Source organism: Notamacropus eugenii, chromosome 3 (assembly GCF_028372415.1).
Source record: "Notamacropus eugenii isolate mMacEug1 chromosome 3, mMacEug1.pri_v2, whole genome shotgun sequence".
NCBI lineage: Eukaryota > Metazoa > Chordata > Mammalia > Diprotodontia > Macropodidae > Notamacropus > Notamacropus eugenii.
In genome coordinates, this window is record NC_092874.1 from 329,840,078 (window position 1) to 329,866,042 (window position 25,965).

The window sequence follows — 25,965 nt, forward strand, 5'->3', positions numbered from 1 at the left end:
GCGCCCCGGACTCGGAGCAGAGCCCAACCCTGCCTCCGCGGTGCAGTGCCAAAAGGAGAAGATCTGAGCAGGCTTCAGGGATGGAATCTCCAGCAGCCATGAGGGTCCCTCAACCCACAGGTGACAAGGGTCAGTGAGAGGATCTCTTTGGCAGGTCGAGAGGGGAGTTGGGTGCCCCCATAACTCAGGCCCCCTTGGGAGGCAGCAGCGGAGGCTGCAGCAGACCAGGGCCCCCCCAAGCAGGCAGGAGCCTGGATCCATTGTTGAAGGTCTCTGCATAAACCCCCTTAGGGAACGGAGCCCGTGAGGCAGCCCTGCCCTGACCTGAGCACCTGAACTTAATCTCACACTGAACAGCAGCCCTGCCCCCGCTGAAAGCCCTGAGGCTGGGAAGCAGCACTTGAATCTCAGACCCCAAGTGCTGGCTGGGAGGATCTGGAGGTGAGGTGGGGGTGGAGAGGACACTCAGAAGTCAAGTCACAGGCTGGGAAAAAGCCTAGAAAAGGGAAAAAAAATAAGACTATAGAAGGTTACTTTCTTGGTGAACAGGCATTTCCTCCCTTCCTTTCTGATGAGGAAGAACAATGCTTACCATCAGGGAAAAACGCAGAAGTCAAGGCTTCTGTATCCCAGCCCACTCAATGGGCTCAGGCCATGGAAGAGCTAAAAAGGATTTTGAAAATCAAGTTAAAGGGGTGAAGGAAAAACTGGGAAGAGAATAGAATGACATGCAAGCAAAGCATGAAAAACAAGTAAACACCCTGCTAAAGGAGACCCAAAAAAATGCTGAAGAAAATAACACCTTGAAAAATAGGCTAACTCAATTGGCAAAAGAGGTTCAAAAAGCCAATGAGGAGAAGAGTGCTTTCAAAAGCAGAATTAGCCAAATGGAAAAGGAGATTCAAAAGCTCACTGAAGAAAATAGTTCTTTCAAAATTAGAATGGAACAGATGGAGGCTAATGACTTTATGAGAAACCAAGAAATCACAAAACAAAACCAAAAGAATGAAAAAATGGAAGGTAATGTGAAAAATCTCATTGGAAAAACAACTGACCAGGAGAATAGATCCAGGAGAGACAATTTAAAAATTATGGGCCTACCTGAAAGCCATGATCAAAAAAAGAGCCTAGACATCATCTTTCATGAAATTATCAAGGAAAACTGCCCTGAGATTCAAGAAGCAGAGTGCAAAATAAGTATTCAAGGAATCCACAGATCACTGCCTGAAAGAGATCCAAAAAGAGAAACTCCTAGGAACATTGTGGCCAAATTCCAGAGTTCCCTGGTCAAGGAGAAAGTACTGCAAGCAGCTAGAAAGAAACAATTCAAGTATTGTGGAAATACAATCAGGATAACACAAGATCTAGCAGCTTCTACATTAAGGGATCGAAGGGCATGGAATAGGATATTCCAGAAGTCAAAGGAAATAGGACTAAAACCAAGAATCACCTACCCAGCAAAACTGAGTATAATACTTCTGGGGAACAATTGGTCTTTCAATGAAATAGAGGACTTTCAAGCATTCTTGATGAAAAGACCAGAGCTGAAAAGAAAATTTGACTTTCAAACACAAGAATGAAGAGAAGCATGAAAAAGTAAATAGCAAAGAGAAGTCATAAGGGACTTTACTAAAGTTGAACTGTTTACATTTCTACATGGAAAGACAATATTTGTAACTCTTGAAACTATTCAGCATCTGGGTACTGGGTGGGATTACACACACACACATGCACACGCACATGCACACACACACACCCATAGAGACAGAGTGCACAGAGTGAATTGAAGAGTATGGGATCATATCTTAAAAAAATGAAATCAAGCAGTGAGAGAGAAATATATTGGGAGGAGAAAGGGAGAAATGGAATGGGGCAAATTATCTCTCATAAAAGAGGCAAGCAAAAGATTTTTTTAGTTTGGGGAAAAAGAGGGGAGGTGAGAGAAAAACATGAAGTTTACTCTCATCACATTCCACTAAAGGAAGGAATAAAATGCACACTCATATTGGTATGAAAACCTATCTTACAATACAGGAAGGTGGGGGACAAGGGGATAAACAGGGTGGTGGGGACAATGGAAGGGAAGGCATGGAGAGGAGGGTACAATTTGAGGTCGACACTCACAGGGAGGGACAGGATCAAAAGAGAGAATAGAAGTAATTGGAAGCAGGATAGGATGGAGGGAAATACAGTTAGTCTTATACAACACGACTATTATGGAAGTCATTTGCAAAACTACACAGATTTGGCCTATATTGAATTGCTTGCCTTCCAAAGGGAATGGGTGGGGAGGGAGGGAGGAAAAGAAGTTGGAACTCAAAGTTTTGGGAATAACTGTCAAGTACTGTTCTTGCTGCTAGGAAATAAGAAATACAGGTAAAGGGGTATAGAAAGTTATTTGGCCCAACAGGACAGAGGAGAGGATGGAGACAAGGGTAGAGAGGAATGATGGAGGAGAGAGTGGAGTGGTGATGGGGGCAATTGGAATGCTCGGTGTTTTGGGGTGGGAGGAGGGGACAAGAGGGGCGAAAATTTGGAGCCCAAAAATTCTGTGAAAATGAATGTTAAATGTGAAATAAATAAGTAAATTTAAAAAAAAAGGATAAAAGAACAGACTGACACCGATTATCAACATTTTCTGAGAAAGTTTAAATAAAATGCCACAGTGAGGAAAGACAAAAAAAAAAAAAAAAAGAGCCTGGACAGCATCTTTCAAGAAATCATGAAGTAAAATTGCTCTGAGGTCCTAGAACCAGAGGGTAAGATAGTCATTAGAAGAATCTACCAATCACCTCTCGAAGGAGATACAAAATTGGAAACACCAAGCAATACTGTAAGCTAAATGCTAGAATTATCAGGTCAAAAAGAAAATACCACAGGCAGTCAGAAAGAAATAATTTAAATATTATGAAACAACAGTCAGGATTATTCAGGACCTTCAATCTTCTACATTAAAAGATTGGAGAGTGTGGAATATCATATTCCATAAGGCGAAGGAACTTAGATTAAAACCAAGAATCAACTACCTAGCAAAATTGAGCGTAATCTTTCAGGGGAGAAGGTGGACATTCAACAAAATAGGTTACTTCCAAACCTGGTGAAAAGACCAGAGTGTAACAGAAAACTTGATCTTCAAATACAAGACTCAGGAGAGGCATACAAAGGTAAGGAGGAAAGACAACAACAACAACAACATGTTATTAATAAGGACAAACTGTTTACATCCCTACAAGGGAAGATAATGCCTATAACTCTTAAGAACTATATCATTATGAAGACATTTAAAAGGATGTAATAGCAAGTAAAAGAGGATCTTTTGCTGTTTTTTGTTTATACCAAGAAGTAATAATGTGATTAAGGAGCATCTTTCCCACCCATTATTGGGCCTGGGAAGATTTGTAGGAAGGTCCACACTTTTGTTAATGAAGCACTGGATGTGATGCCCTCTGGACCTAAAAAGTGTATAAAGACTCTGAGGTGCAGTTTTACATTGAGGCTTAATTTTTAGAAGAAGGTTTATGTGCCAGGTGAGATCCTGGGAATCCACTAAGTAGCCCCCTCAACTTTGAAGACTCAGATGTTGGTGCTTACCTTTCTGGTAACTATGATCAGATAGTTGGACCTGTCTTTTGATTTGTGATATATGTATTGATTATGGTCAGACAGATGAAGCCATGTGTGTTGGTGTTTGATTTCTCTGTATTTTCTCTGAAGTTCAGGGTGCTGACTCCTCTGAACTAGGTGAATGATATAAGTGCTCCATTTAAGTGATTATTAAACCCTCAAAATTTGCCTTTCCTTTTATAAATGCAGATCTAAGAACCTGTGATAACAGGCCCCCCTGTGTATGTTAGGCTGCTTACTGTTACAAAGGAATGTAAATAGGCAGAGAGCGTGGGAGCAAGCTGACTCTGAGGTGATGTTAAAAAATCTAATTAAGTGGTGAAAAGGTATTTTAATGAAAGAGGAAAGGAGGAGGCAGACAAGGGTAAATTACATCACATAGAATGGCACAAAAGCCTGTTACAGTGGAGGGAAAGAAGAAAAGTAGATGAATATTGTTTGAACCTTACTCTCATCAGATTTGGCTCAAAGAGAGAATAATATAATCACATAGGCATAGAAATCTAACTTACCCTAGAGGAAGAAGGAGGGGAGAGGGGAAATAAAAGGGAGAGGGTTGGTAGAAGGGAGGACAGACTGAAGAAGGCAGTAGTCATATGGAAAATTCTAGTGAGAAGGGAAAAGGAGAAAGGAGAGAGAAAAGAATAAACAGGGTGGAAAACAGGCTGGAGAGAAAGACACAGATAGTAATCTTAACTGTGAATGTGAATGGGATGAACTCTCCCATAAATAAAGGAGAGTGGATTAAAAATTATAATCCTATATTGTGTTGTTTACAAAAAACAAATTTGAAGTTGAGGGATTCACACAGTGTAAAGGTAAAAATCTAGAGCGTAATATATTGTGTTTCAGCTCAAGTAAAAAAAGAAGGGGTAGCAATCCTTATCTCAGACAAAAAAAAAAAAAGCAAAAAAATCTATTTAAAAGAAATAAGGAAGGAAAAGATACCATAGACAATGAAGGGATATCATTACTAAAGATATATGCACCAAGTGGTATACCAGATTTTTATAGGATAAGTTAAAGGAGTTATAGAAAGAAATAGACAACAAAAATATCGTAGTGGGGGACCTTAATCTTTCCCTCTCAGAACTAGATATATCTAACTACAAAACAAATAAGATAGAAGTTAAGGAAATGAATAGAATTTTAGAAAAGTTACATATGGCTGGCTTCTGGAGACAACTGAGTGAGGATACAAAGGAATATACCCTTTTCTTGGTGTTACATGGCACATACACAAAAATTGGCCATGAATTAGGGCATAAAACCTCACAATCCAAAGCAGAAAGGCAGAAATATTAAATGTGTGTTTTCAGATCACATTGCAATAAAAATTACATATAATAAAGAGCCATGGAAGGATAGACTAAAAATTAATTGGAAACCAATAATCTAATCCTAAAGAATGAGTGGGTCAAACAACAAATCACAGAAACAATCAGTAACTTCATCCAAAAGAATGACAATCATAAGACAACATACCAAAGCTTATAGGATGCAGTGAAAGTGGTTCTTAGGTGAAATTTTATATCTCTAAATGCTTGAATGAATGAAATAGAGAAAGAGAAATCAATGACTTTGTTATGTAACTAACCAAGTTAGAAGAAGAATAAATGAAAACTCTCCATATGAATACCAAGTTAGAAATTCTGAAAACCAAAGGAAAGACTAAAAAAACTGAAATTAAGAAAATTATTCAAATAATAAACAAAATTAAGAGCTGATTTTATGAAAAAAATACCCCATTAAAATAGATAAACCTTTGGTTAATTTGATTAAACAAAAAAGTAAGAAAACCAAATTACTAGTACCAAAAATGAAAAGGTTGACTTCACCACCAATGAAGAGGAAATTAAAACAATAATTAGGATTTAGTTTGTGAAACTGTATGCCAATAAATCTGACAGTCAGTAAAATGGATGAATATTTGGAAAAAATATAAATTGCCCAGATTAAAATGAAATACTTACATAACCCTATTTCAGAAAAAAAAAATTGAACAAGTCATCAAAGAACTCCATAAAAAACAAATCTCTGGGACCACATGGATTTATAAGTGAATTCTATCAAACATTTAAAGAACAATTAATTCCAATAGTACATAAACTATTTCGGGAAATAAGTGAGGGAGTACTACCAAATTCTTTTTATGATACAAATATAGTGGTGATACCTAAACCAGGAAGAGTCAAAGTAGAGAAAGAAAATTATAGATCAATTTCCCTATATAAATATAAATATAAATGCAAAAAATTTAAATAAAATATTAGCAAAGAGATTACAGCAACTTTTCTTCTGAATAATACATTATGAACAGAAAGGATTTAGATCAGGAATGGTTCAATATTAGGGAAACTATCAGCATGATTGACCATATTAACAACAAACCTAACAGAAATCATATGATTATCTCAACAGATGAAGAAAGCCTTTTTGACAAAATACAATACTCATTCCTATTAAAAACACTAGAGAGCATAGGAATAAATGGAGTCTTCCTAAAATTATAGGTAGCATCTTTCTAAAATGATGAAGAAGCATTATATATAATGGGAATAAGCTAGAAGTATTTCCAGTAAGATCAGGGTGAAACAAGAATGTCTATAATCAGCACTGTTATTCAATATTGTACAAGAAATATTAGCTTTAGCAATAAGAGGAGAAAAATAAATTGAAAGAATTAGAATAAGCAAAGGAGAAATAAAGCTATTACTCTTTTCAGATGATATAATGGTATGCTAAGAGAATCCAAGAGAACTAAGTAAAAATTACTTGAAATAATAAACAACTAGCAACCTGGTGGGATATGAAATAAATCCATATAAATCATTGTCATTTCTATCTATTACTAATAAAGCCCCACAGCAAGAGATAAAAAGAGAAATTACATTTAAAGCTATGAGAGACATTTTGATATATATCTATGATATATGATACACACACAAATATATAATGATATACATATATATACCTGCCAAAAAAAATCCCAAGAACCAAATGAACACAATTACAAAACCCTTTTCTCACAAATTAAGTCAGATCTAAATAATTAGAAAAATAACAGTTGCTCATGGATAGGCCAAGTCAATATAATAAAAATGACAATCACATACAAATTAATTTACTTATTTAGAACCATATCAGTCAAAATACCAAAAATTATTTTAGGACACTAGAAAAAATAATAACAAAATTCATCTGGAAAAACAAAAGGTCCAGAATATTCAGGGAATTAATGAAGAGAAAAGCAAGGACAGGTGGTCTAGCTGTACCAGATCTTAAATTGTATTATAAAGTAATAATCATCAAAACTATTTGGTACTGGCCAAGACATAGAGTGATAGATCAGTGTAACAGGTTAGGTACACAATACACTATGGTCAATGACTATAGTAGTATACTATTAGATAGATCCAAAGACCCCAGCTTCTCTGGAAAGAACTCATAATTTAACAAAAACTGCTGGGAAAACTGGAAAATAGGATGTTGGAAACTGGGCATAGACCAACATCTTACATCATGTACCAAGATAAAGTCAAAATGGATACATGATTTAGATACAAGGGCTGATAACATAAGCAAACAAGGAGAGCAGGCAGTAGTTTACTCATCAGATCTATGGAGAAGGGAAGAATTTATAACCAAACAAAAGATAGAGAATTTTTGGTTATATTAAATTGATAAGGTTTTTGCACAAACAAAGACAATGTAACCAAGATTAGAAGGGAAGCAGAAAACTAGGAAACTAAGAAACCATTTTTATAGCTAGTGTCTCTGATAAAGGTCTCTTTCTAGAGAACCGAGTTGAATTTATAAGAATACAAGTCGTTCCCCAATTGAAAAATGGTAGTTTTCAGAGGAAGAAAGTTAAGATATCTATAGTTATATATAGACAGATGAAAAAATGCTCTAAATCACCATTGATTAGAGAAATGCAAATCAAAACAACTCTGAGATAGCACATCACACCTATCAGATTGTCTAACATGACAAAACAGGAAAATCATGAATATGTGGGAGAATATGTGGGAAAATTGGAACACACATACTGGTGAATTTTGAAGAGCAATTTGGAGCTGTTCCCGAAGTGCTATAAAACTGTGCATACCCTTTGACTCAGCAATACTGCTTCTAGGCCTTTATCCCAAAGAGATTGTGCAAATGGGAAAAGCACCCACATATACAAAAATATTTATAGCAACTCTTTCTGTGGTGGTAAAGAATTAGAAATTGAGGGGATGCCCATCAATGGGGGAATGGCTGAACAAGTTGTGGTATATAAATATAATGGAATACTATTGTGCAATAAGGAGTGATAAGCAGGTGGACTTCAGAAAAACCTGGAAAGACTTATATGAAATGATGGTTAGTGAGGGTAGAAGAAGGAGGAGAACATTGTACACAGTAACAGCCACATTGTACTATAACTGATTTTGATAGACTTACCTCTTCTCAGCAATACAAGGTTCTAAGAGAACTCCAAAAAACTCATGGTGGAAAATGCTATCCATATCCAGAGAAAGAATTACTGAGTCTGAATGCAGATCCAAGCATACTATTTTCTCTCTTTTTTGTTTTGTTTCTTCTTTCTCATAGTCCATTCCATTGGTACATATATGTATATACATATATATATGTATATATATATACACTTTCATATTAAACATATCTTCATTAGTCATACTGAAAAGAAGAATATATATATATATATGTGTATATATATGGAGAGAGAGAGAGAGAGAGAGAGAGAGAGAGATTAAGAGAGAGAGAGAGAGAGAGAGAGAGAGAGAGAGAGAGAGAGAGAGAGAGAGCCTATATCAGATTGCATGCTGCCTTAGAGAAGGTGGAAGGGGGAGAGGAGGAAGGGGAAGAAAATTTTGAACTCAAAAGCTTGTGGAAATGAATGTTGTGAGCTAACAAGAAATAAAGAAAATTTTACAGAAAAATGAATAAAAAGAATTTTAAAAAGTAATAAATGATGAGTGTGTTGACTTCAGGAAAACCTGAAAGACTTGTATGAACTGACGCTGGGTGATGTGAGCAGAGCCAAGAGAATACTGTATACAGTAAAGGCCACATTGTGCTATGACTGACTTTGATAGACATAGCTCATTTCAGTGATGCAAGGATCTAAGACAACTCTAAAAGGCTCATGATGGAAAATATTATCCATGTCTAGAGATAGAACTTTGGATTCTGAATGCAGATGGAAGCATACTATTTGGTCTCCTTTTCTTTTGCTGTTTTGTTTTTTCTTTCTTGTGGTTCCTCCCATTCGTTCTAGTTCTTCTTTATGTCATGACAAATGTGAAAATATGTTTAATATGAATGTATAAGTAGAGTCTTTATTAGATTGCGCTCTCTCTTGGGGAGGAGAAGAATGGGGTGAAAATTTAAAACTCAGAATCTTATATAAGTGAATGTCAAAAACTAAAAATAAATAAATTCTATATATCAAAAAAGAAATACAGTCAATACCACATCCTTAGCCCCACCCACTGCCACCTCCTCCCAGGACCCTAGAGACACAAACTGCAAAAATTAAATCTATAGTATCATCCCTCTGAATTGCCAGTGCCTGGCCAGAGAACTGAGGAACAGAGGGAGCAGGATAGTATACCAGCATAGGACATAGTATATGTGTGTGTGTGTGTGTGTGTGTGTGTGTGTGTGTGTGTTTGGGAAAGTATTCAGCATCCAGTTATGTTCATCCAAATGTCATTTGTTGCAGACACCTAGGCTAGTGCATTATGAATTGCCCAGTGTGGAACGAGGCTGAGACATTTTGAGATTCATCCCCCAAGGACCTTACCATCAGAGAAGAGTGAGTGAGAGCCAGAAAGTGAACAATAGGGAGAAAAACCATGGAAAATACTAAATCTATCAGAAAGAGGAAAACTCAAAGCCCTTGAATGTAAGCAGAAAAATAACCAGGGAAAGCAATAAGAGTGGAAAGAAATATGACCTTCAAATTTAGGAAACTCGTTCTGACATATATGAAGAAATACAGCAAAAGAAAGGAAAATGATCCCAGTTTGATGAGGCAGAAAACCCTGTAGAATTCGAGGAGAATATGAAACACAGTACACTATTCTTAAGGGGTTTAAAGGAGAAATGAGTATTATGAGATAGAAATTATGGCCTGAGCAGCAAAATTAATAAACAGATTAGAGAAATGGAAATCTGCAATGGCAAATATCACCAAAGTAACAAAAGAGAGAACCATAGCTTGGTAATGCAAAACACTGAAATAAAGGACAATCCAGAAGAAAAGATAAGACAATAACATTAAAAGCAAATATTCTCACTATGCAAGCAAAACATACTGATCTCAAAGAAAGGATATATAAAGACAACCTAAGGATCATGGATTCCAAAGAAGAATATAGCAGGACAGAAAAAACTTTAACAGTATAATGCAGATAATAATAGAAGGGAGCAGCCAGAACTTCTGAGCATAGAGAATGAAATGCCAATTGAACGAATTCACAGATTTCCTCCAGAAAAAAACAAACAAACCAAAAACCCCAAGGCTCCAAATTCTAAGATACATGATGGTTAAATTTTACAATTCCATGCAGAAGCAAGTACTACAAGCAAAAATGAGAAAGCCAAATGACACAAGACTATTTTGCAGCCATTAGAAAATGCAGGAGGGAATGGATTAATGTGTTCTGAAAAGCAGTGGAGCTCAGGATGCAGCCCAGGGTGACTTAACCTACACATCTGAGATTAATCATAGATTTGAAATGATGGGCATTCAATAATAAATATTTAAAACATTTTTTAGAAGGAAAACTAGACCTGAAGGGATTGTTTGCTTCTCAAATATTCCAAACAGCAGGAATGCAGGAGGAATGAATAAATGTAGCAGAGAGAACTTGCTGATACCCTCCCTACAGGTGAATTAATGATTTTTTTGAGGGACTACATTAGAAAGGGCATCTAGGTGGTACAGTGAACAATGCACTAGATCTGGGAGTCAGGAAGACCTAAGTTCAAATTGAGCCTCAGATACTAGCTGTGTAACCCTGAGTAAGATCCTTAACTCTGCTTGCTTTAGTTTCTTCATTTGGAAAATGAACAGGACAAGAAAATGACAAATCATTCCAGTGTCTTTGCCAAGAAAACCTTAGTGGGGTCACAAAGAGTTAGACAAGATTGAACAACAACAGTATTATAAAATTGAAGGATGAATGAAAAGGGAAGAGGGGATTATGTGATGTGCATAGGTCAAATCAAATCCAGGGTTAGCAACGAGGAGGAGATAAACCTGGTGGTCTTAGCAAGAGAAGAACCTGGAAAGGAGTAGTGAGGAATTGAGGAAAAGGATTGAAAAGGGAGAAGGAAAGGAGGAAGGTCTTTGGTAGTGGGAGGGGGTTCATGTGATGAAGGCTTCTCTGGGTGAAGAGAGATATTCTTTGATGGGAGATGGGGACCTTGTAATGAGGGTGGTCTATGGTGTTTGGTGCTTGAAAAGACCACTTATTCTACCTTGGGAGGGAGAAATTAGGATATCCTGAGGGCAACTGGCACTTGAGAGAGTGGAGAAGTTTTGAGTCAAATGGAGAAAAGAAGTTAAGTAGGGGAAAGTATATATCAGTGGTGGGCTGTAAATTTAAGGAAGCATGTGGAGTCCCCTACCATGTAGAAGTGTCTTCTCTGTCCCGTGTGGGAACTGTCCATGTTCTGGAAATGGGGAATCATTCTGGGTAACCTTTACAACGCTGTAGCTGAAAGTACCAAGAGTGGAGAAGCTCAAAATGGACACTTAAGAAGTTCTGATTTCATAAGGAATCCAGAGAATAGAGGGAGATTAGATAGTTATAGAAGCTGGGAACCAGAGATGAGGGCTTAAAACAGGCAGATAATGTGGATAAAGAAGACAGTGAGAGAAACCCTCTCTGGAGAGGGATGCCAAAAAAGACATATGAAAAAATAACGAACAAGAGAAGCTGAAGTTCTCGAGAGGATGTGGGAATCTATTTGACTGAGAGAGAAAAAAAGAGAAGAATTAAATGATCACATAAAAGCAGGAAAAAAATTGAAACTAATTTACAAGACCCCAAAGAGAGAGAGAGATAACTAATGGGAAGAAAGTAACCACCAGGGAAAGGAAAAGAGGCTTTGGGTACAGGGCTCCTTAAAATGAATAAAACAAAATAACTGAAGGAACATAATACTGTGTTTATAGCAGACGAAAGTAAAAAATATATATATACTTTGGAAAAACCCAGTATTAGAGGCAAATGGAAGAAAATATAAACATAATCTTAACAATTTTACATGTGAATTTGAAGATCAGTTAAGAAAACAAAATCCAATAATCCATTGCTTCAAAGAAACACAAAAATATACACAAAATAAAACTGAAGGGGTAGAAAAAAATTTACTTTGTGTCAAGGGAATCCAAAAAAGCACAAGTTGTAATCATACTCTCTGACAAAGAAAAAGCAAATATTCATAAAATTAAAAGGGATAATAAACAAGAAAACTACATTATTGTTAAAGTTACCATATATTGTTGTCTGTTTTCTTAACCTATATTAGTAGTAAATTTATGTGATCCAAATGCCTTAGGATGCAAGCTCATAAAGGAAACATTGGCTGAGATATGAGAAAACTTAGACAATAGCATAATACTGTTCCATGAGATGACTTTCCCTGTGATGATTTTTATGTATCACTTCCTGGCTTAAGAAATTAAATGGGAATTTTGAGGGAGTTTCCTGGAAGCTGTAGAGAACACACAAAGACCAATAGATGGCTCAGAAAAAGTTTAGAATTTCTGAAATCCATATAATACATGTGTGGTACTGCATAATATCAATGTATTTTATCTTTTGATGCCATAATAATTCAGACTTTTTTCTTTGGTTTGAAGGGAGGACCAAAAAATTTTACATAGATTTTTCCAGAATTAAGGAGTACTGTGCCCCTAATCCTGGTGATATGATAGGGATATGATAAGGATAACAGTAGTGACAGGAGATTAAGATATCCATACCTTTTGAACCAGGGACTCCATTTGGGAAGTCTTTGAAGACTGGGAACACACTTGGGACTGTGAGACAGGACACTGGGGGCAGCACTGGAGATCCAGTGTTTGAGTCTCCCTGGTATTCTAAAGACTTTTCCAGAGTTGGGGATATGGACAAATGTACCAATTGCAATTTACTTGAGTAGGTGAGGACAGGAATGTTCTGTGTCAATTTCAAAACACAAAGAACTTTTTCTCTTACCCCAGAACTCTCTCAATGGAAATTCTAGGAAGAGGCAAGTGAGGAATGCTTGGGGAGTGACCACTGGCATGGCCCTTGAATGCCTCTCCACCCAACCCCCAACCCTGGCAGAAATGGTAACTGCTCACATTTGGAAATTAAAGCATAAGCATTGCATTAAATGTCATCCTGGTCACCTCTTGTTTTGTGTCTCATTCTTTATTTATATTGCAAAGAATTTATATTGCTCAAGAGGGAGAAGAGAGAGCCACTAAAGGAGGTATGCAAAGACTCCAGTAAAACTGAAGCAAAGAAGAGTTGAACACAATTAAATACCTTTAATTTTATAATCTAGTCACCTAAATGCATACTTAATTTCATGGCAGTTGTTAACCTTATAGTTTTCCATGAATACATGATATTCAGGTGCTAAGAAGTGCCATAAACTAGTCACACTAGGACTGCTTTGTTAGTTATTCCTTCCACATTGTTATTTTCCCCATCACAGCATAAGAAATTAAATGGAAGTTGGGGGAGTTTTGCAGATGCTGCAGCCAACCCGTGAAAACCAGCTGACTACACAGAAAAAGTTTAGAAACTAAGCAATACATAAAATATATGTGTAGCATTGTAAAATATAGCCTATGACCAAATACTTAACCCAAATTTTACAACAAGGTACTGTAAACATCTCAAAAAAGAAAAGGAAAAAAAATTCAGACTTCTTTTCTGGAATGAAGAGAGGGCCAAAAAATTTTACTTAGCTTTGCTAGATCTTGGAGGCACTGTACCACTATACCCCCTCAATGTGGAAGGGATAAGTGTACTAATATGTTGTATAATTAAGTAGCATTACAAGTATGAACTGTTGCCATGTGCTCAGGGTGCATTAGTTCATTCTTTCTGTGAGACCATCCAAAGTATTTATTCTATGTCTTCTATGTGCTAGATTCCATGCTAAGCACTTTTAAAAGTACAAAAAACTGACCATCTGCCTTAAGGCACTCTCTGATTCAGAGAAGCATTAGGGAGATATGATCATGTGAACTATAAGATAAAGTAAAACGCCTTAGCTAGCTATCTGACTTAGAAGAGTACTTTTACTCCCTGTTGTTACCCTGGGAAAGCTGACCCAGGGACCCTAAGTACCCCCATATTTATTGGGATTTTTTTCAGCCTCTCCCTTTGTCAAATTCCAGAGTGGATTTTCAGGTTATAGCACTGATGCATAGGTATGTGGAAGAGGGGGAAATAGATCTGAAACTCAGACCTCAAAGCTCACTCTTCCTCTTTCTCTACTACTATTGTTCCCTGTGACTGGACTTTCCTTAGTCTCCAGTGAAAATGCTCTTTTCTAATTTTTGCCACAGAACCCCCACTACTACCTCTTGCCCTGTGGAAAAATGCCCAAGATTTCCAGAATTTGCTTTTTCATTGAAAATTGACTCACTGATTCTTTCCTTTAGCCAAATAACCTAGTATTGGCTACATGGAACTATTTCTTTCAGTCTGCTCTGTATTCTATCAGACCCTTCCCTTTTCTTCCCCTTTTCCCTTGCTACTTCTTCCCTCCCTTCTATCCACCCACTACCTTTTCTTTCCCTTCCTACTTCCTATATTGTAAATTAGATTTCTGTACCTATGTTATTCCCTCTTTGAGTTAAATCTGATGAGAGTAAGATTCAAACAATGCTTGTCTCCTTCTCTTCCTTCCCTCTGTTATCACAAGTTTTTGTCTTTCCTCTTCTCCCAGTAAAATTCCTTTTCACTACTTAGATTTATTATCATGTCAGAATCAATTTATTTTCATGCCCTGTGTATATGTAAAGCCCTTTTAAATGTTATGATAATGATATAGTTCTCAAGAGTTATAAGTGTCATCTTCCCTTGTAGGGATGTAAACAGTTTGCCCTTATTAATTACATGTTATGGTTGTTTTTTCTTTTCTATTTACCTTTATATGCCTCTCTTGAGTCTTGTATTTGAAGATCAAAATATCTATTGAGCTCTGGTCTTTTCATCTGGAAGGTTATGAAGTTCCCTATTTTGTTGAATGTCCATCTCCTCTTTTGAAAGATCATGCTCAGTTTCACTGGTTAGTTGATCCTTGGTTTTAATCCAAGTTCCCTTGTCTTATGAAATATCATATTCCATGCCCTCCAATTTTTTTAATGTAGAAACTGCAAGGTCCTGCATAATCCTGACTGTGGTTTCATAATATTTAAATTGTTTCTTTCTGGCTTCTTGCAAGTATTGTCTCCTTGACCTGATAATTCTGGCATTTGGTTACAATATTCTTTAGTGTTTTCAATTTGGGATCTCTTTCAGGAGGTGATCAGTGGATCCTTCTGATAACGATTTTACCATCAGATTCTAAGACCTCACGGCAGTTTTCCTTGATGATTTCTTGGAAGATGCTGTCATTGGTTTTTTTTTGATCATGGCTTTAAGGTAGAGGCATACTTCTTAAATTATCTCTCCTAGATCTACTTTCCTGGTCAGTTGTTTTTCCAAGGAGGTATTTTGCATTTTTTATATTTTCAATCTTTTGATTTTGTTTGACTGATTCTCTAAATCCTGAATTATCCAGTTCTCCCATACAATTTTTGCCCATTCTGCGACAGAAGCAAAGACACAATTAACTTGAGTCATAGGATCACAAGTTTAGAGCTCAAAAGGACCTTAGAAGTAGTCTAATCCAATCTCTTCACCATACTCCAGATGAGGAGACTTGAAACTCAGAAATTTAGTCACTGATCCAATCAATCCCCTTAGTGCAAAGCAGAGGCTGGACTCAAGAACCCAGTGCCTCTGATTCTACATGGAGCATTCCCTCAACCAAAACCTGTACTATCAGTCAAGTCACTTTGGGTAGTGGCTCTACTGAGTCTAAATGAGATTCCTTATCAGTAAAATAGATTGGAGCTGATCATTCCTAGGGACTATTTGAGTTCTGAAATTGATGATGCTTTGCTTTTCCCCTCCTTATGGCAGAAGACTCTCAGTCCTGCTAATGGCTAGTGCTTAGCTTGGTATGATGACTGATTGTCGATACTGAAGTTGAGAAGACCCAAGATGAAATCTGACAATGGACACTTTATTAGTGAGGTGACCCTAGTCAAGTCATTTTCTTAACCTCTCTTGGCCTCAGTTTCCCTCTGTCAAATGGGGATGATAGCACCTACCTCACAGGGTGTTGCTGAGTCCTTTCAGTTCAGTCCTACTCTCTATGACCCTATTTGGGGTTTTGCTGGCAAAGATACTAGAGTGGTTTGCCATTTCCTTCTCCAGCTCATTTTATAGGACACTGAGGCAAACAGGGTCAAATGACTTATCTAAATGACACAGCTAGTTAAGTACCTGAGGCTGGATTAGAATTCAGGTCCTCCTGACTCCAGGTAAAGTACTCTATCTACCGCAGTACCTAGCTGCCCTTCACTGGGTGGAAAGGATCAAGGGAGTTATATCCTCATTTCTCACCTGGGTGCATGGGGCTTCTGACTTCTCTGGCACTTTTCCCATCCTTTTTTAACCTTATTTTTGTCTTGTCCTCCCAAATTAAGATTGTAAGCCTCTTGAAGGCAGGGTCTGTCTTTTTTTCTAATATGTGTCCCTATCATTTAGTCTGGCACATAGTAGATACTTAATGCTTATTGATTAACTGAATGTATTATATAAAGAACTTTGGCAGCCTTTGAAAGTATGGCATAAATGTGAACTACGTGGCCAAAACATCAAAATACGTTGTCATTTTCTCAAAGTCCTTAAGTTGGTAATAGAAAATATGCCAAAAATATCATATTTAATAGAAGCATTCATTACAATAGTATGGTTAGGTCATGTTGAAAAACTCTTTGAACTTAAAGATGACTCAAGTTAGCTCTCGGTAACTTTAGACCTATACATCTATTTCTACATTTAGATAAGAAAGAGATTTGAGAGTCAGAGAACAAACCTGTACATGGATTTCCAATGGCTCCTGAAAACTGGCATATTTTGCTTTTCAAGGGACTGAAGTAATGTCAAAGCCACACCCAGAATACTGATTTGCACTTCAGTTAGTATGTTGTAATGAGGCAGGGTACAAAATGTTGGATTCAATACCAGAAACCATTTGTAGTCACCAACTGATTCCCCATCCTAGGACTCAAAACTAAAGACCTCTCTTCTTTCCTGTTACAATATTGAAGGAAATCAGTCCTCTCAAAATTCATATGTAGCAAATTAAGGTTTATTTAAAAAAGGTAAAGTTTTAAACATAAAATTTTAAAATGAAAATTTATAAGCCTTTGAATTAAGCAATACTACATGCTATTTACAATACAGTAGTATTTACATTTCACAAAGGTAAAAACATCAGAAGAGATTCAAATTGCATCTTGGATCCTGGGTGATTTTGATCTCAAATGATACCTATCAGGTCTCATCTCTCTGTGAAGCAGTCCTCCTTCTGTCACATCACACTTTAGGATAGATGGCTAGTGTCGCTATTCCACAATGGTTATTCTGTTCCCTGGCCATTAAAATGTACCCATTTTTGCCCCAATCTTCACCCCAGCTGAAAAGAAAATTAAGTATTACATTTCAGAGGACCTTTCAAAAATATATTTTTACTTCAGGGGTGCAAAACGTCCTGACACATAATGTGACTGAATTCAGAAAATGAGTTGGACTTTTCAGAAATCAATGAAAATGATTTCTGGTGACATTTTTGTTGTTGTGGTCAGTGTGATTAGTTGTGGTCAGCTCTTCATGATCCCATTTTTAGGTTTTCTAGATAAAGATACTGGCTAGGTTTTCTATTTCCTTCTCTGGCTCATTTCCCAGATGAGGAAACTGAGGAAAACAGTGTTAATGCACTTGCCCAGGGTGACACCTGTAGGAAGGGTCTGAGGAACACAGATTCTCCTGACTTCAGTGACAGTGCTTTTTATCTGTTGAACCACCTACCTGCTCTATTCATGACAGCCACTCACTGAACAGTAAGGACTTTCAGGTTTTTGAAATGAAGTGCTTTTCCCATAACACTTTGTGAGTCAGTCTGACAATAACTGTATTAGAACAGTCCAACAAATTAGACAATGGGAAATCTTTTGTACTCTCATGTCATCAATGGTCATGGAAACCATGAGGAACCACTGAGGAACTCTCAATCTACTATGGGTCCTAAAAATGAGGTTCCTTCCACCCATGAACATCCCTTCCCCATTTTATAGGATCTGAGGAACTCTACCCTTCTTCCTCCTCCCCCTTTTTTCAAAATAAAATAAGCAGAAACTGGTAAAAAGCAGGTCACTGACATTTCAGGCAAGACGTTGGTTTACCTGTTCTTGACAATCCAGTATTTCTTTCCATTTTCTTCGTGCACACCATAGCCCACAACCAGCATGGCATGGCGTAGTTGTCGACTACTGCATTTGGGTTCATGATAAATACCTAGGATATTCAAGTGAAATATAAACTTGAGAAATATTAACTACTTAACGACAACAATATGGTTAAGTGCATTGTTGCAGAAATAATAAAGAACAAATGCTTACCAGACTCATAGAACCAGAAGGATGAATGTACAGAATCAACTGCGATAGAGATGGGACCCACAGTTGCTACAGCCTCTTTGAGAGCACTTTCTTGCCCAAATGGGATTTTCACATATCCAGTTACATTAGCAATGGCATTTTCTGGCTTATACCGACAGTTCCCATCCTTTAAAAATCAAACAGGTAAAAGATCTAGTTTACTATTATTAGTGGCATTATTCAGATGAATTTTAAAATTCACAAAAATAATAAATTTATGGGCAACGTTCCCCCAACAGTTTATCCAATGAATAGTTCAAGAAGAGAGCTGGATGTGGGGTGGGTCTTTAAGGATGACTTGAATGGAGGCAGCATAGTGTAAACCAGAGGGCTGGTAACATTCCTACACACCACTCCTAATTCAATATGCATCCCCCATGAATTCTAATGTATGGCTCTGTGGACCCCATTTCAACTTGGGTTTGATACCACTGATGAAAAACAACCAATTCATTAACAACTCTAAGAGCCTAATAGCTGTAGTATATCTAGCTCTCCACTTACAAGCTATGTGATCATGAGACAGAGGGAGAGAGGTTCTCGGAAAAATCAGGATAATAGCTCCCCCAGACAGGGCTGTTTGAGGATCAAATGAGATTAAGTGAATGACAAAAAGGCTTTGTAAACCTTCAGAATGATACAAATGTCAGCAGCTATTATGCAATATTAGATTAAATTGCCATTTAATTTCCTGCTCCTAAGAAGGCACTTGTGGGATCTAGGGAGGCATCAGGGTAGGGTACAAAGACCAGAATGGATTTAGGGGCAGTGAACCTGGGTTCCAGTCCAGACTTTGACACTTATTACTATGTTTATGATTTTGAACCAGTCATTGTAAAATAAAGATATCTAACTGAATGATCTATCAAGTGTCTAAGACAACACTGTCTATATACTTCCTAAGATCTCCTCTCTGTGGGTAATTGTGCATACAGTGAAGGCAACTCATTTTAAATGTTAATGTATTTTGGATCCAGATGTAGAATTTGTTAAGTTAGGGGCATGTCGATTGAAGTCCTCAATCCCATCCCTCCAACTAAGACGCTCATTTCAAATATAGCTACACCAAAATGACGTCATGACATGACTTGCAGTTGATTTTGTCATCATCTTGATGTCATGGACCTCTTTGAGAACGAAGGACAAACACAAACATAAACCAAAATGATGGGAAATCCAATAACATATTTACTCTTGCTTCATAGGGATAGGATTCCTCTGTATCAATGCCTCCATTTTTCTTCACATATTCAAAGGCATGATCCATCAAACCACCATCACAGCCATGGTTGATCTCATCCTTAGCACAGTCAACCAAATTCTGTTTACTAAGTGAAACAAGTTTGCCCGTCTTACGGAACCACTGGCCTTCCAGGGAACCAGTTGCACTAAATGCCCAGCAAGAACCACATAGACCCTGAAAAAGTCAAAAGGAAGCACTGGTTAGTTTCCAAGATAATCTTAGTCATCTTTATAAGATAGATTGCTTTAAATATGGAAGGGAACTCAGTCACAGATCTGAGATGAAGTCTCTGTTCATCAATCATAAGCTTCACCGAATTTTTTCTGAGTTATCAATGGATCAAGCTAAAGCAACTTTTAATACCTGATCTTTAACAGCAGTTACATAGCCTTTGTCTCTCCAGTCTACAGATTCAGGGACCTGTTCAAAGAGAGTCTCACGAAACAGAGTTCCTTTGGTCTTCCCTTGAAATCTCTTTTGTTTAAAGCCAGTCAGCACTAGTCTGAATTCCTTTTCACTCTAAAATGCAGAGAAAAGTAGTTTATATTAAGTATATTGGAAGGAAAAGATAACTGACTACTCAGTATTAATATCAGATTGTGACAACACACCCACCATATCTCCAAACTTGTTCATTTGCATCCGGAAACTTTGTTTGCCAGCGCTGTACTCCAGATTGTGCATTTCAATCATTCTCAAATTCTTCTCCCATATTGCTCTCTTCCAATTTTCTTCTTCATTCTGGAAGCAAGTACAAAAATGTAAGCTTTTGTTTATATTATCACACATTCAAGAGAAACTACCTCAAACCAAATCCACTGTCAATAACTCATTTAGCACTCATTTGGGATGGTGATCACATCCAAATATTGCCATACCATAAGGGTTTCTAAGCTCTGATACTACAGACATCCCTTCCCTCTGAACTTCTGTGTGAAAAGCAGCAATCTTGAGCAAATGAAGCTCTTGTCTAGATAACCAGTAACTTCCGGAGAAAGGCCATTTCATTAGTCCACCTTGGACATGTTGTACTCAAAACAGCTGGGGAGAAAAGGAGTTCAAAGGTTACCCCTCCATAGGTCCTTCCATATTGTGACTTCCATTGTTCCCATTTAGCATCTAAAGTCTGGTTAAATTGTGGAGCAGCAGCTGCTATCCCTAAGCATAGGGAAGCTAAACACAGGTAGAAATTCATGTTCCAAACCTTAAGGGGAAAAAAAGATATAAAATGTGCATGAGTAAAAATCAAGTCAAACCAAAAATCCAAGCTCTTGCTTTTTTGGGAAATAAACACTATCTTCCCAAAGGGAAAACAAAATTCATTTCCACAAATATTCATAAAATTTAATATTTATGTGCTAAGCATTGCATCAGGAGGCACCATGGATCTGGGACCTGGGATCATGAAGATATGAGCTCCAATCCTGCCTCAGATACTTAGCAGTAGTTGTGGGACTGTAGGCAAATCCTCAGACAACCTTAGCCTCAGTTTCTTTATCTGTAAAATGGGAATAATAACAGCACCTCCCTCAATGGGTTATTGTAAGGATAAAATGAGATAGTATTTGTAAAGCCCTTTGGAAACCTTAAAGCACTAGCTGTTTGTTTTTATTATTATCATTATTGTTAAGCACTCAGAGGCTGAGGTTAGACCCTATTCCACTCCCTGATTATCAAATATCTCTAATGTAATTGCACTAATAAACTCCTACTCATCCTTCTCTCTCATTTTCCCCAACTAAGGGAAGCTATGATGAAACTACTACCAAGCAGCAGGGACAGCTAGGTGGTGTAGTGGCTAGAGCTCCAGTGCAGGAGTCAGGAGGACCTGAGTTCAAATCTCGCCTCAGACACTTGACACTCACTAACTGCGTGACCTTGGGCAAGTCACTTAACCCCAGTTGCCTCATGCTGGGTCATCTCCAGTCATCCTGATGAATATCTGGTCACTGGATTGAGATGTCTCTGGAGGAGAAGTGAGGCTGGTGACCTGCACAGCCCTCCCTCTCTTAAAACAAAGTCAAGTGCAAGTCATGTCATAATTTCTCTGATGGCATGGTCTTCTTCAGCAATGAAGGATGAACACACACACATCAAGCAACAGCCATTGGGAAAATGGGGGAACAGAGGAAGTTGTAGCTGGAACAGAGACTAGTAAAAGATTCTGTCTCTCTTCCTGTGAGTCCCACAAGATGGCTGGAAGGTTGGTTGGTTGGTAGAAAGGTAAGGGATATGCAGATTTTATTACATTATCTTTCTTCTTCAATCCATCCCATTTACAAACCATGACAGCTATTATTGTCAAGGACACCACCTTCCTTCCAAAGTTCTCAACCTTAATCTCATCTCCAACTCTCCCTCATCCCTCCTATCTGATTGCCAGAAACATCTCTCTCATTTGTCTTCACCACAGCCTAGGTAAGGCCCTAATAACCTTTCCAATAGACTTTTGTATTAGCCTTCTAATGATCTCCCTGCCCCAAGTCTTCCTCCACTCCAAGCTATTCTCATACAGCAAACCAAATCACTCTAAAGTGACCATTCTGCTCTTATCATCTCCAGTGCCCTTCAGTGTTTCTATCTCCCCAAGTACTGTATTATTTCTTGTTTACCTGATACTTTAAAAAGCTCTTCTTTGTGTTTATTAGCACAGTAGTACATGTATAATTTATAGAAATAAATGTACATGTACATTGGGCAAGTGCTCACAATTTTTTCCCCTCATGTGGGGGTTGGGATTGTCTTAGCAGCAGTCTGCATATTACTTCTTTATTGAGGAAAGATACTATCTTTTGACTCATAACTCCAGTGCTTAGCACAATACCTGGCACATAAAGCCTCTGCTACATTTCTAAACCTCCTCCTAAACCTAGCCACCAAATACACCTTCTCTAGAATTCAAAAGAATTCCATTTCTTGGGTGCAGGACCAAACAACATACCAGCCTGGAACAGAGCTAGATTTGACATGAAGGTGACTGAATTCAGTCCTGATGTCTTCCACTTACTACCATATGGGCATATATGTGCATGTTTTTTTACTCCAGAGCCTCACTTTCCCTAAATTCCCTTCCAGTTCTAAAACTAAAGGCAAGTCTTTACAGTTAGCTGAAGATGAAGGGAGTGGGAGAGGAGGAAAGCCTTTTCTGCCTTCCCTACAGACCAGTGGGAGACTTTCGCATCCTCGCAGCCTTAAATGTAAAGACCCTGCAGGCCAAAATCCATCTTTTACAAATAGGAGAATAAGGAAACAGGTCACACAAACTCAGGGCATACAAAACTCGGGCATCCAAAACTACATCTTGCCAGTGTCTCTGCTAACAAATTCCACCTGTGCAAGCCGGGAAAGGGGGTCAGGTGGAGGCGCCCCTGTGAGCCAGGATCCCCAACAACACCAGCCAGGCAGAATGGACTTGGCTTGAGGCCAGGAGCCCCCACTCCCAGCACTATCCCCATCTCCTGATCCGGGGCACATGCTGTAGGGGGTTTGCAGGGCACCCTAAAAGTCCTTTCAATTGGGTCCCAGGAGGATCACTTTTCCTCCTCCTCGGAGCAGAACCAGAAACACAGACACAAGCCAGTAAGTACATTTACACTTTTCTAGCCCCCCACCCCCACCTCCACCCCCAGGGATGTCTACAGAGTTTGCAGCCAGAGGAAATCCAGAAGCGCTCCAGGGAAAGGGAGGGAGAACGGTCCAAGATCAGATCCGGGAAGGAAGTCATAGTTCATCCCGGGGCTGGCCAATCCTCATCCCCAAATCCATCCAGAAAGTGACCTTTCTCAGCTACCCCTCCTCCTCTCCCACTAAGTGTGGGCCAAACACACCTCGCATCGCATAAGGTGCGGGCTCAGCTCGGTGCGCTTCCATAAGAGTAGTGATAACCAAAATAAAGGCAAACATCCCTATAACGCTCTGTAAGGTCAGAAGCGGGCTTTCCAGATGTTCCCCCGTCTGAGCTTCCTAACAGCCTTCCTGGGAAGTCGATGCTGGTAACTGGTCCTGGTTTCACCGAGACTCCGGGAAAGGTGACATCCTTACATACTCTCCCCGTTCCCCTCCCCCCCACCTTGCCCCATTCAAACAGAACCCACACCCCTGGCAGAGCTCTGCTCACCCAGCCCCATCTGTCAGCAGCAACAGCAACTACAAACTCTTCCTCAACCTCCCTTTCCAAAGCCCAGGCTCTATCCTCTTTTTCTCCTCCCTTCCCGTAGATCCCCCGGAGCCTACGGAGTTCGCCCTTTCCGAGCCCCTCCCTCGGACCCGGGAGCTGGTGCTCGCTCAGTCCTCACCTGAGCGTCTCAGAGCCGGCGGGACCTGGGAGAGCCAGACCGCGAAGGATACTTGGGGGTCCTGGAGTCAGCTTGCTCAGTCCTGGGTCCGGTGGCTCCTCTTTTATGCGAATGTCCCAGGCTAAGCCTGCCTGGTCCCACCTCCCATCCTAGGGACTGGCCGTGCCTGGATGAAGGGGTGGGGCCACTGGTGGGTCAGAGACTCCTGGGGACATGATGCCTTGGTTTCTCAGTCTGTTGGATTTTCTGTTGCCTTAGGAATGGAGACTGAAAGCGGTGGTGGAAGGGGAAAGCAGGGCATTGGTGATCCCGGAGGCTACTTTATTTTACTTTTCTTGTAGGAGAGCCAAGGCTTCTTCTAAAGGGCCTCTGCTTGGCTGGGGGTTAGTTGGGAAGTGGGTGGGAGGGAGGAAGGAATAGCCTTGTCGCCATGCACAACTGAGATCAGTGACTTGGCCGAGGTGACCCAGATAAACCACTTGAATATTCGCTAATTCATTGATTTCACAGTTTAGCGAACATAGAGGTACAGCTGGAGGGAATCTTCCTGTCCTGTATTTTATGGTTGAAGAAACCCTGGCCCGGGGTCGGAGTGGCTTGTCCGAGGTCAAACAGCAAACGTCAGCTCTATGATTCAAACGCAGACCCTCTCACTCCAAATTCTGAGATTTCCTGTGTGAAGACTCTAATCCAGGAGATTTACAAGATGGGAATCTGAGACCCCAGGGAACTTAACTGTGAAGGCAGAGGATAGCTATGGACAGACAAACATAATATGCTCTAATTAATGAGAGATGCACCAGATAAGTGTAAATAAATTGACCACTTTGTGAAGTTGGGGTTTGGATGTGAGGTTGAGTCAGAGGTGAGCTTCCTTGTAGAGATGACACTGTAATTGAGGCCAGTGAGAGAGAGAGAGGGTTTCAGTTGATCGTGTGGTGGGCACAGCATTCTAGGGCGACGAAAAGGTGGGTAAAAGCTTGGAGCAGGGAAAGTACTGTTGTACTGGGAGCAGGGAAAGTACTGTTGTACTGGGAGCTTCCTTCTCCACTAGATCTCTCTTCTCTCACTAATCTTGAGTCGCTTGACCACAAAAGTGCCTGTGTCTCCCTTATCCTCAAAACACCTGCACATGATTCCTGCTACCTATCATTCTATATCTCTCCTCCCTTTTCTGGCTAAACTCTTTGAGAAGTCCATCTACAATTGGTGGCTCCATTTCCTTTCTCCTCAGTTGGCTATTAAATCCTAGCACCCTGGCATCAGAACTCAACATCTAACTGAAACTGTTCTTTCCAAAGTTGTCAGTGATTTCTTAATCTTGCCAAATCTAACAGCCTTTTCCACAATCATTATACTTCTTGACCTCTCTATGTAGGCTTTGTCACTGTCAGTCTTCCTTTTCTTGATATATTCTCAAGTTTCCAAAGCTGTATTGTTCTCTCTCTCTCACACTGCTCCTTCTCTCTTTTGCAGGATCTTCCCACACTCATTGCCTTGTCAAGATTCTCAAAGATTCTGTCCTAACTCCCCTTTAAAAAAAAAAAACAAACTTATTCATTCATTCATTTGTGCGTTTGTTTGTTTTTAGTTTACAGCATTCAGTTCCAGAATCTTTTGAGTTCCAAATTTTTTATCCCTCCATTTCCCTTATCCCTTCCTTTACAGTCTCCCCAAAACTGCATACAATCTGATCTAGGCTCTACATACACATTCATATTAAATATATTATCACATTAGTGATGTTGTACAGAAGAACTATGAACAATCAAATGAATCATGAGAAAACAAACAAAACAAAACAAAAAGAAGAGAGTAGATAGCGTTTTCCATCACGAATCTGTTGGAATTGTTTTAGAATCTTGCAGTGCTGAGAAGAGTCAAATCTATCAAAGGATTAGGGTATAACTATCCCATGAAGTGGCTGTAACTGTGTACAGTGTTTTTCTGGTTCTACTACCTTCACTCAGCATCAGTCCATGTAAGTCTTTCCAGGTTTA

General features: G+C 38.9%; 1 protein-coding gene across 1 annotated transcript; it reads right to left on the bottom strand.

Moving 5' to 3' along the window:
• Positions 1 to 17,057: 17,057 nt before the first annotated feature.
• Positions 17,058 to 24,088, bottom strand: LOC140496765 (cathepsin L2-like). The gene is made up of 8 exons (XM_072596935.1): positions 23,966 to 24,088; positions 20,740 to 20,874; positions 20,286 to 20,411; positions 20,034 to 20,189; positions 19,620 to 19,844; positions 18,389 to 18,554; positions 18,173 to 18,284; positions 17,058 to 17,406 (listed from the first exon to the last, which is right to left on the bottom strand). Exons 2-8 carry the CDS (start codon positions 20,863 to 20,865, stop codon positions 17,307 to 17,309), a joined length of 1,011 nt encoding a protein of 336 aa, XP_072453036.1. The 5' UTR covers positions 20,866 to 20,874; positions 23,966 to 24,088; the 3' UTR covers positions 17,058 to 17,306.
• Positions 24,089 to 25,965: the final 1,877 nt, after the last annotated feature.

Bases quoted from the DNA above. Each gene is read 5' to 3' on its own strand.
- LOC140496765 (XM_072596935.1), bottom strand. From the start codon at position 20,865: ATGAATTTCTACCTGTGTTTAGCTTCCCTATGCTTAGGGATAGCAGCT. The intron at 20,190-20,285 runs GTGGGTGTGTTG...TCTGCATTTTAG, and splicing joins TGAACAAGTTTGGAGATATG to AGTGAAAAGGAATTCAGACT. The intron at 18,285-18,388 runs GTAAGCATTTGT...TGAATATCCTAG, and splicing joins CTTCTGGTTCTATGAGTCTG to GTATTTATCATGAACCCAAA.